Here is a 13042-nt window from a genome sequence, read left to right as displayed (position 1 = left end):
TAAAAAACAATTAAAGAATTTTCGAAGAAGATGACAAGTTCAGACATTCTCAGCCTCTATAAGTAATAAATTACAATAAATTTTATTTTTTTAACTTATAATACTTACTATTTTAAAAGCGCTCATTGCAGTTTTGCTCCGTTAAGTAATATATCTAATAATGCCTTCCACTCAAAAATTTCCATTTAAAATAATTAGCTTGCATTGATTTTCGAATGCTTTTCAAATATCTGAGATATTGAAAATAAAAGGCAAGTTACCCAAGCATTTTAATCAGAGTATAAACAAGGGAAAACGCTGAAATCATTTAAGGTATCTTTGAGATTCATAATTAACTCTCGTGAAAAGAGTCACGTAATTCTTAATTTAATTATTTCAAATAGAGCTGGAACGAGTAACCGTGCAATCAATTCCTGAGTAAGAAACCGAATTAAATGCCAAGAAGTTCTTGAAACTCTTAAATTGAAGGAAAAATTAAATCAAAGACAAACAAAAGCAATTAATACTTCTTTTGTTTTTAAATTATATGATACAAGAAAATCTTTTTAATTATTTCTTGAATTCTATATTATGCAATTTCAAGTGCTTATTAGTCATGAATGAAAGATTCTGATCATTAGAGTATAGAAAAACAGAATACATTTTATCACGTTTTTCTTCGTTATATTGAAGTGGATTATCTTTAATTCGAACGCGAATTATTCAAAATACTGAACAATCAGAAGTTGTAATAATTTCTGTAAAATATCATATTCAGTTCAGTGTTAAAACCAGATCTTTGTTACCAAGTTTTCATCAAAATTTTGCTTTTAAATTTTTTTAAATAAAATATACCGAATTGCATTTTGATGCCGCTATTTTATTAGTTATTAATAGGCCAACGTTAAGAGTTTTTAAAAAATTCTTAACTAAGTCCAAATAGCGTGTGTTCAGTACAAAAAGTACGTATGAAAGACTGAAGAACAATACTAATAAACTGTAATTGTTTTTTTAGGAAAATGTTACTTTTAATCAAACTTATGCTTAATATTGTTTTCAGATATTTACTTTACAAATTTCCAGAATTTCCCCTTGATTATAGTACAATACACAAAAATACTTTAATGCCTAAATGAAAAACGTAGTATTTTTACCGAAATTTTCGGATTTTTTATCGGTGCTTTTGAAAATGTTTCTTAATTATATATAATTTTAAGCTTTTCGTATACCCACTGCATTTGAGAATTTCTAAATGCCCAAATTGTAGATGTTTACGAAAATTAAGTATTGTCAATGAATAGCTTTATTCAAAAATTTTATTTATTATTAAATAGTTTTATTCAGAATAGTTTTACTTAGAATCAAACAGTAGAAGTTCATTGTATGTTAAAAAAATAAAAGAACTGTTATATCATTTACAAAACATGTTATTAATAAATTCATTCGTGTTTAACTAAAATAACGAAATGTACATGCTTCACTTTACTCACATAAAAATACATATTATAATGATATTGTCGTAGCATGTTTAATTTTTTCCTTTTATCTTGAAACATATTAGTCAAAATTGTATTATTATTATTTTGATATTTAATTGCACTCCATATTTATTTTAATCTTATACAATAATATCAAGGTATTAAAACGATGTATACAATATTAAAAAAATTAAAATATTAGTATCATAAAATTCATTTTATAAGATATTATTTATGTAGTCCATACTTGAGTCTGAAAATATTACACACATCGGGATTTAATAAAAGCAAGTACGTGTTACTTTGTTTTCAATGTTACTTAAAAAATATATTTAATATTATGCAAACTGCTTCTTGAAATTTATTTCTTTATGAAATTATTAATTTGCTATGTAAATTTCTTTTAAAAAGTTTTAACAGATAAATTTTTACATCTATAAAAAAAATTCAAAATAAAAATAATGATAAAATATACGGTTTTTATAAATTATTTTATAGACGTTTTAAATTGAGTTAATTTTATAAACATTATTTAAGCTTTATTTTATTAATTTTCAAAGAAGCATGACCTGACAAGTTTGAAAATATGAGTGAGTTTTTTCCTTATGAAGTTGCTTAAATACAGTTCATATTATTATATTTAAAATGGATAAGCAACTTTCTTTAATCTTTTGCACAATTTTTCTTTTTTTTTCATAAATTATGTGTTTTATTTTAAATCAAATAAACATTTACTTTAAATGAATGCCTTTAAAAATAATTTGAATTCTCAAGAGAACTCAAAATTGTTGACAATTCTAGATATTTCCCACGATTTTCCATCTTTTTTATCATATTGATCGTTCCCTTGAGGAAAAGTTCAGGACAATAAATCCTATGACTTTCGACTAAAAATATGACAGAAAGCACCATTTAAGGGGTCCAAATATGGGAGAAAAGATTAAAGGGGAAAACTTTATAACTATTACTTATCTTAATAGCTGAAGCAACGATATGAGTTTGATATAAACTTTCGTGGCATGTAAGAAATACTTTTAACTGCTAATTAAATATAGCATATTAAAATGAACGAGATATACTTCACATGAATTTTCGTGCTATTTTGCTTTCTATATGTATTTAAATTATTTTTTATACTGCAACAGCCTTGCATGGTACAAAATTATATTGCAAAATTTCGAAATTTTTGTTTAAGTTTTGTTAAAGATTCTTCCCCATTGAAGTAAAATCAATTCGATGGAATAAAGATTTCAAGATAAAGAAAAAAGCTCAATGAATAGCAATATTTATCAATTAAATTACTTTAAATTTGTAAAAAAACTTCATTTTAAAATAATTACATATTGGTAATTTATTTATTTTAATCTATATTTATAAAAGTTTGCTTTATAATTTAATAAGGTAAGATCTTATTAGCGGTAAGACACTATTTTTCTGTATTTACAAGGAAAAAACTTAAACTTGGTATTCAAAATATTACTACGCACAACTAGATAAATGCGCATGCTTTAAAAAGCTTTTTAAAAAGCCTAAAATATTAATTTTATAATAATTGTAAAGTAACTTTATAATTAACTATAATTATCATAATTAAGAAGTAACGACAGTGTTAAAATGCGTGACTATTTCCATTCAGATTAAAATAAAAATGTTTTACCTTTGATTACGATATAAAAATGTGTTTATTAGTCATCGATAAAAATATTGTATTGAATGGTTATAATAAGATATAACAATAGGTGAGCAGTTACGGTGATATCGTTTTGTATATAGGATATGGGAAAAGTAGATTCCAATATTTATCATAAAGCGATAAGTATATAATCGCCATTTCGCTTTTCATAAAGTGATAATATCATTTGTAAAGAGCCCATTTGATAAAAGCATGGCAAAATTCCATATTTTTAAACGACAAAATGTATCTTTTGGCATAATTTCTGTATGACAGTGCATGTAGCTTAAATACATGAGTATATACGCAAAGTCTTACAGATACATTCTTTATCACTAAGAAGCCAACACTAAGGGATAAGTATATAATCGCCATTTCGCTTTTCATAAAGTGATAATATCATTTGTAAAGAGCCCATTTGATAAAAGCATGGCAAAATTCCATATTTCCAAATGACAAAATGCATCTTTTGGCATAATTTCTGTATGACATGTGTTTGCAGCTTAAATACATGAATATATACGCAAAGTCTTACACATACATTCTAAATCACAAAGTAGCTAACTCTTAATCAAGTCAATGGATTCACGGTATTCTACGCCAGGAGCTGAAAATCATTACACAAATCAAGTAAGTAATATGTTAACAGCGATTTAACAGATTTATGAAAAGCCCAATTTATAAAAGCGTGACAAAATGTCATATTTCCTAAAGACAAAATGCATGCTTTTGGCATACTTTCTGTCTAACATGAGTATGTAAATGGATGAATATATAACTCAAATGGATGAATATATAACCCCAAGTCTTACATATACATTCTAAATCAAAAAGTAGCCAAGGCTTAATCAAGTCGTTAGATTAACAGTACTCAACATCAAGAGTTTAAAATCATTACACAAATCAAATAGGTAATAAATTAACAGCGATGTAAAATGTGAGTCCAGCACTCATAGAATTAACAGGCTTTCGCTTAGGGCCAAAAGGTGCTGATTATGATGTATATGAAGGCAGTGGCCCGACTTGATTACCAGAGACAAGCCACTTGGCGAAAGATTTATGCACTGAATCTTCAATTTTACAGCTCCCACGATTCCCTATCTTGTGGCATTTCCGTATAACCTTCATAATAGATGCTCTTCTCTCCTCTACCGATGGCTTCCTTGTAATGCAGTTTTAATGAGTTACAGTTTGATGGGGGGAAGGGTTTGTGATTGGGATCATTTCGAGGAAGACAAAGATGAAGATGCTCTTCGGGAGGATGCTAGAGATGATTTCACATTCATATTTCGCTGAGCTCAATTTGCTCTTCGTGCGAGAAGATCTGGCCCAAGGGAGTGATTTTTTATTCATAATTAACCGGAGATACGTTTAATCAAAAGAGAGAGATACGAGTGATTTTCAGAGTGGGAAACTTTGTGAGCAACTATTTTATGCGTTGCGATAATAGGTTTAAAACAAATTAATATTGAGTTTCACTTTCAGAAATATTTTTTTGAAGACTTTTATTACTTTTAACAGGAAAAAACGAAGATTCGTAGTTATTTTTTAAGCTCGTCATAAATGCATGCAGTAATTTACTGGAATAATTTGCGATGGAAATTCTTGTATTTTTGGCTCCAATTTCAAGTTTTATTGTGTAAATTATAAAATGAGTAAGTGATTTTTAATTTTGTACAGTAATTATTACTGTAATTCAATAATTCAATAGTAATTACTAAAGGCAAATAATCATATATAGGAAAATGCATCTTCAAATGAAATTATTTTAAACGTGTTTATCTCATTGCTCACAACTACAGAAACCTGCTTCTGCATTTTTATATCAAAAACTATATTTATATTACATACTCATGCGATATAGTGTAGTTATTTTTACATAAGTTTATATTCTTCAAAAAAATATATTACCATTCAAATAGTAAACGGAAAATGTATAAGTATATAAAGCATTTGCCTGGATCATGAATTACAGAAAAGTTACAGATTTTATAATCAAAACAATTTTCTATTAAAACGTTCAAATTTTTTAAAATAATTTTTTCATGTTTAAATTAAAAATGCAAATAATCACAAACTAGTAATAACTTATACTAATACACATTAGTAATCGTATAAATAATCTTAATTTTCTATAACTATATAACTGATAATATTAAAAATAATTAAAATATATTATATAAACTGTTTGGTTTATTACTTAAAAGGGATGAACCAAAACTTTTTTTCTTTTTACAGTAATAAATTACATTTTAAACCTTTGCTTTTAAAAAAAACACTAAATGTTTTTCACTAAACATTTGAATTGGTTGCTATTTCAATATTTTGTAACACCAGAACGTTTATTCATAAAATATTTTTTGTGAAGTAAAATATGTTGAAAAATATTTATAAAATAAATACATTCATAAATTCGTGAATTTAAAATAGTCATAGATTAAATTTCAAATTAAGTATCTGCTTATAATATTTTTAAAATAACCTAATTTATTTAATTTTAATGATCACAAAAAATATTTTTATTATTGTTTCTAAATAGATATATTTAAAAAGTTTAATAAAGGGTTATTTAGAATAAAAGGGAATCTACTTTCTATAATTACAATATTTTAAGCAAATTAAATTGGACCGAAAATTCATTTTCATTTTTTTAATATAAAAATAACTTTATGTTTTTATTACAAAATACAAGAAGCACATTTTACTGAGACCAAATATAAAATGCATATATATTTAATTTTAAAATTTATAGGATTTATTCTTTAAGATTTAAGTTCTTAACAATCGATATATTCCTTTTTATAAATTATATTTGCTTTAATTAAAAACCTTAATATAAAAGAGAAATTATATTATAAAAAAAACATTCAATGAATTTTCATGCTCTTTTTTGTTCACTTATCAACATAAACTAATCAGCATGGAAAAGTGCAAATTTGGCAACTCAGATGCAAATTTTGAAATTAAAGCTAATTTTAAATGAAGACTATTAATCTGCATAAACTATCCTATTCATTAAAAATAAGAGCTGTAAAATAAAGAGGAAAAAAGTTCTTCTGTATGTAGGCAGAAAATTAAATATTTTTCTCATTCTAAAAAGCATGAGCATGCACTTTATATACTTTTCTCACCTGTATGATCGATTTTCTTTTAGATGTGTTAAAAGCCAAACTCTCAGTCGATCCATCATTCTTTCCGCCTCTTCTCAGGCATGCCATTTTCTTTTATAAAATTTCCAAATCACTCACATTACACATACACAGGCTATGTGCAAGTACACAAACACAGACACATCACATCATATTCATAGTTCAAACCATGTTTAACAACATCACTAGTGCATTATTCCTTTAGAAAAAAATCGTCTTACTTAATAATCCACATTAGGTTTTTTTAGTTGCTCAATTTAATCCACAATAATATCGTTTGCGTTATTATATTTTCTGTTCCAGTTTCATGGATTTTGATAAAAGATAGAAAACGATAAACAAGATAAACTATTTATTCCAAGAATATGGCTTTCATTGCGAAACGTGAAGCAATCCAATGCAAATAAAATCGTTCCGTTTTTACTGTGTATAATTCAAAATGAGAATATTAATAAATGGTATATTTTATGGTTTTTTCAATACAAAAACTTCTACTTTGATTGCCACAAATTAGTTCAAACAATATCGGCAATCTATTCTTAAGCCTAATTTCACATGTAAAATTCTATCCATAAATGTTCCAACGAAATATTAATTTAATATAAAAATTTTAAAAAAAAATTTTAAATTCTAATCCAAAAGTTAGCGAAGAAGCAATTAAAATAATTTCTCCTTAACACACCTGAGCGTCTGGTTCACCTGTCAACACACACTCTGAAATTATCAATTTATCCGGGACCAGTAGAACTCATGCTTTGTTGAATCCCGGACATTGCATTCCACAAAAAAAGAAAATCTTTTGTATCTGTAAAGCGCTTGAATAATCCTGGGTAAGGAAAATTTTAAGTGAAGTTCTTTTTCCCGCCGCACACCTTCCGGCCGGGATGAGTCTCCGACTAGCGGATGGGGGGACTCGTAACTTCACTGTCTCGCACGCGACTGAGGAACCTTTGGCACACGTGCAACAGATAGGGTTGCCAAATATAGGGACACGCTGCCCATGCTGCTTGGCGCTGCACATCTGGAAGAAAGATTTTGTTGTTGTTCAGGTAAAGAAAACAGAGCGATCGTTAGTCCAAAATCTAACGAATGTAATGTTGAAAATATATTCTATCATTGTCTTTTGCACGAGATAATGTTAAATAGAGATAGCAGAAAATGTCGATATTTTGAGCATCTCATTAACCAAACTTTAAAATTTATTCGCAGGATATGTCGAGAACATCATATATTAGGATAGATATCAAAATAATGCAATGATTATGAATAAGATTGCGAATTTTGATGATATATTGAATAAGATAACTTATCGAAATAATTTTATCAATCTTATCGAATATTTTATCAAAATATCGGTCAGATAAATCAGATATCAAATTATGGAAATTTATTTTTGAAAACGTATTATTAGGACACGCTCTCATGGCTGCTTTTTCGCTACACTTTCATGGCAGGAAGATTTTGCTGTTGGTTCGAATAAAGAATCGATAATCTACAATCGTATCCACAATCGATGCATAACGATTGTTAATCCAAAGTCTATTGAATGCAATGTGGGAAATATATTATTACACAGGATAATACCAAATAGAGCAGGTCAAAAATGTCGTGAAATGCTATTATTTTAAGCATCTCGGTGACCAAACTTTAAAATTTATTCTAATATTAATTATAATTATTTATCTGATATAAATTACTTAAATATTGAATATAATAATATCATGAATATTATCGATAACGATAATCGTTGAACACGATATTATTGTCAAAATGCACATTAACCTCTTATTTTGCAACGAAAATATTGAAACATAGTATAAACAAGTTAAAGTAAAAAAATATCACGATACACAGTCAAAATGTCATTATGATATATCGCGATATTAAAATGTCGATACCGTACAGAATCAATCTTGAACTATATCTTTTAAATTATTTCAAAGCAGTAATTCATATTCAAATGATTTGCAAAGAATTATATTTAGATATTTAAGGTTCCTATTAGGTTTAAAATAATTTTCATTCAACTGAAATAAATAAAAAAAATCATGTTTTGCGAGTTATCATTTTTTTACTGGATAGATCGAGTTATAATTTGGTTTCTGGATGAATTTTATATTTAATTTTGTTATTAATTTAAACATATTCTAATGCCATAAAATGCATTAGGAGTGGATTCGATACATATCTCTCAAATTAAAAATTCTTTAACACGTTTTACGTGGTGAAATTTACCGAGGAGAGCACATTTAGGAAAAACTGCATTAAGTTTTTGAAATGCATGAATGTTATGAAATGCATCAATCTTTCATTCACTCCCTGAAATTTTTTTTTAATTTTTTGGATAAAGCATTTCATTATCTTATTTGAGCTTTGACTACCTGTACGAATTTATAGTCTTATATTATCAAACTTTTGTGAATCTGTTTTATGTTTACTGTTTTGTTACTAAATTATGTTTTACTAAGACATTTTAAATCTCACAGTTAAGAAAAATAGCCTGAAGTAAAATTACGAAAAACCAAGTGTTAGAAATATTATAATATGAAGCTTAAAATGTTTTCGTTCTTAATTTTCTCTAATATCGTAACAATTTTTATTTCATTTTCTACAAATTAACAATTTAATAATTTTTGGCTGGTTGCTTCGCGCAAACAAATATCTAAACAATAATTAAAATTAAAAATATTGATTATTAGATTCAGTTGTTCAACTTTTCAATTAAAAAATTTATGACTTTCTAAGTAAACATTGGTAATGAAACTTTTGTAAGTAAAATAATGCATTTAGAGAGATAAAATATTGACCAGAAACATTTATATATTTCCTTTTCCTGAGTCAATTTAATAAGTTCATTGATATATTCAAGAGTTAAAATAATTATTAGTTTTTTCTCAAATCATCATCAAAAAATTAATTTAAATTAAATTTAACTAATTAAATAAATAAGTATTTTAAATTAACTTTAAGTAATCAAACCAATACCACTTTATGGTTTAATAATAAAAAAAAATTGGTAGTTTTAACTTTTATACGAATCTTCTTAACTGATTAAATTCATTCCTTGATATATTTTTAATTTTTCAGCAGTTTGTTTTTAAGCATTTTGATTCATTTTTTTTAAAACTCATTTCGTTCAACGTTAGAATATAAGAATAAAACTCCATTCGGTTTCATTTTTATGCTTTAAAATCCAGAGAAAAATTAGAAGTTACTATGAGTAACTTTTCAAATCATTATCTTACAAACGATGTTATTAAATATTATATTTCCTATAAATAATGAAAGATTATAGATTTATATCAATGTTAATTTTTTCTATCATCATTTTTTTCTATCATTGTTTTTTCTTTTTTGCAAATTATTCTAAACAGTAACTGTTGGTAGTCTATTATAAATGTAATAAGTTAAATAGTTTAAATTCCAAATAATAACTTAAATACCCTTGTAGTATAAATTTGCGTTGAAAATTTTAAGGCTTGTTTAAAATGTAAAAAAAGCGAAATTCTTTATTTAAAACTTATTGAAACATCATGAATTTCAATCTACTATTTAATGAAGTTAATTTAATAAAAAACTCCAAGTACTGAACGACTATAAATTGCGCTTTTGCCTCTAAGATCAATATTTAATTGCTTTAAAAATCATAAAACTATATTTTAGGTCAAAGCTATACAAATTACGTATTTATGCATTCATACTTTTTCAAGCAAACAAAATTTATCAGACAGATGTCAAAAGTATTTCTTTCTTTTATTACCATATTATATTTAAGTTGTTATTTTTTTTACTATTGGTCAAAATCATCAATAATCTTTTTACACTTTATAAAAGTCCACATTACTATTCTGGCATTTAATTTATGTCGCCAAAATAGCGATTCTATGCCAACATACTCCAGACACAACGATGTCGGTTGCTTCCGTAACAATCTGCTCCGCATCTTCTCAATATCGCGTAAAGATGCTGCGGCTGAAATAATCCGCCAAAATCTACGCCGCGCGTGGCGCAGGTGAAGCAAATTCTCCCCCCTCCCATTCTTCCATCCGGCAACATATTCCCCCCCTCACCAAATTGCTTCGCACCGCAGAAATTCAGGCATCTCTTCACCCTACGTTTTTTCTTTGAACTCCAACGTTGTCATCCTCTCATTTTTCCTCCATGCACCCACCCAAAAAAATAGACTCTCAAAACATTCCCGTTATTCTTCGGTTTCTTTTTTTGGATGTTGGAGGGGGGGGGGGAGGAGGAGAAAGATTTTACCTATCTAACAACGAGAAGGTGCGAAGATGCATCTTGACAAAGTGGAGGAGGTAACAACACATTTCACAAAAAAGTCAGGTGATTTATTGTCCAGAATACAAGAAAAGAAATGATTGAGAATGCTTAAAATAACTTTTATAGGAAATAACGAAAACAGTTTTACGTAGTTTTTTCTTCTTTACAGGAGATAAAGATTGACAAGACAAAACACCCATTTTTATATTTTAATCTGAGTAATTTTTTAAACAAAAAAATTTTTATGCGCATACTTTTTTCTTATCAAGTTCAATCTTTTTTTTTTCTCATTTAATGTTTTTTTTTATTCAAGTTTAATTCACAAGTTAGTTTAATACTTTTAGCCGTATTTATGCTTTGATTGATTTAAGAGTTGGAATACTATCACAATTCAAATGAAAATGCATTTGATTTCTTACAGCTTATATTCAAAGTATATTATCCCCTTAATGTAAAACTTATAAAATAAGAATCTTAAGCAAATCATTTAGTTACCTAGTTCTAGAATATGTCTGCAGTTGCAGCTTTAAAATTTTATTATTATGATAGTTTCTATTACAGCGCAATATATTTTACAGAATCACTCAATATATACTCGATACATTGGAGTGTAAATTGCATCAGTTAAATTTTGTAAGTTTGAACTACATATAATGGTGAACAAAAAATATTAAGTCATGGATATAATTTGTCCAGTTAAAATAAAAATTTCTATTTTATCTAAAAATGATTAATTTTACAATTATTATGATAATTTAACAATTATTATGATTAGTATTTAACAATTATTATGATAAAACAAAGATGAAGATTAGTAAAAACGTAACTAATGTAAAAATGTTAAATTTTTGAACAAAAATATTGAAAAATCACTTATGAATTGACGAATTCGCTTAAAAAACCTTGTAAACTCCTAAGTAGTTAAATTTAATGAATTTATGTACTTCTTTAATGAATTTAATGACAATCGACATATTTATTATTAACATTACATTGATTCCTTGATCAGCGGAAAAGTTAAATAAAATATTAAATGTATTAAAATATTCCGACTTAATTACTCATTTGTTTATTTAATTTCAATTTTTGAAAGCATTCTCTGTTTTGCATAATGTCTGATGATTATTATTAAAGTGTTAAATGAATTTTATGAGTTAGCGAAATAATCACGAATAATCCAGATTTAATCACTAATTATATCAGGAATGAAATCACCTGAAATCAAGATTTAACACCTTTTGATGAATTTTAACATATTTCCAGTAAAAAGCAAATATGAATTAAAAAATAGAGTGTGTAATAAAGAAAGAATTAATTTTAATGATTTTAATTTCATCATTTGATGATTTAATGAACTTAATGATTTAATGATTAATGATTTGATGAATTTTAATATATTGATATATATTATATGTATCTTGATAAAGAGTAATTATGAATTAAAAAGTAGAGTGTATAATAAAAAAAATATCTCTGATTTAAATTGCAATCATTTTCAAGAAAAGTTTATTCTCATTTAAAATCTAGAACTATAGCACCTTCTATTTGCTATATAATAATTTAGTTTTCTTAAATTCCAGTTAACTAGAAATCTAATGAATCAAATTAAATAAGACTAAAACACTTTATGAAATGTATCAGCGTTTTAATTCTTCTCATATCATGAATAAAATAATTAATTCCAACTTTGAATTGAAAACTGAAAATGAACAAACAACAAGCATGCATATTGACAAACTGAAAACTGTCTTTAACGTTATCTATAATTCTTTCCAAATAAGGAGCAAAATAGTTATTTTCAACTTTTAATCCAGAAGTGAAAATTCAATAGAAGAAGTTTTAATTCAGAAGTGAACCAGAAACAAACACGCTTGTTTACAAATTGAAAGTATCTTTTAACTCAACTCCAATTACTATTTGGGGTCTTCTCTGATATATTGATATGAGCACATTTATTGCATATGTGCGGCATATATACTCTTAGAGATGATAAATGTGTGCCCCGTTCAAAGCTTAATTTGACCCCTTGATGGTTATTACTAATGTCATTTCAAAGCTATGGTTCCAAATTACGTCAACAAGCCTTGCGGGATGAGCGGAGATCCGTGATGCATACACACAATGCTGTATTCTGTCCCCATTATAGTTCTACCTGGGATATTTGCATTTCCTATATGTTGTTAAAGCTTTCTCCGTCTGCTTTGCACGCGTGCTGTATGACATTGCTTAGCATTAATTGATTTATTCATACAAATTTCAAATTCTATATCATTTTAAACCATCTTAGCAAAATCAAATACTAAAATGATTGACTGAATTTGTTAAATATAGTTTTAAATGTTAGTTTATTGGAATTTTAACATTTTCAAGACTGGTTTAAAATTTTCATATCGGAAGTTTTCTAATGACAGCGCATTGTTTGTTTTTTTTCGTTAAAAACACTTGGGAACAAAGTTTTATTCTTTAATTTCTGAGATAATTTCAAG

At 26.5% G+C, this 13042-nt stretch overlaps 1 protein-coding gene across 6 annotated transcripts in view; it reads right to left on the bottom strand.

Moving 5' to 3' along the window:
* LOC107442127 (neuron navigator 3) overlaps positions 1 to 7244 on the bottom strand; it is a 521654-nt gene extending 514410 nt beyond the window's left edge. For all 6 annotated transcript variants that reach the window (XM_043039754.3, XM_087159425.1, XM_087159438.1 and 3 more), the window contains exon 1: positions 6261 to 7244. In XM_043039754.3, the coding sequence (XP_042895688.3) occupies positions 6261 to 6347 (87 nt within the window). In that variant the 5' untranslated portion in view covers positions 6348 to 7244. The remainder of the gene's footprint in view (positions 1 to 6260) is intronic.
* Positions 7245 to 13042: the final 5798 nt, after the last annotated feature.

This window comes from Parasteatoda tepidariorum, chromosome 1 (genome assembly GCF_982258835.1).
Source record: "Parasteatoda tepidariorum strain Cologne lab strain chromosome 1, Ptep-v5.0, whole genome shotgun sequence".
NCBI lineage: Eukaryota > Metazoa > Arthropoda > Arachnida > Araneae > Theridiidae > Parasteatoda > Parasteatoda tepidariorum.
Note: the sequence above shows the minus strand (reverse complement) of the source record. Positions and strands in the feature narration are given on the sequence as shown.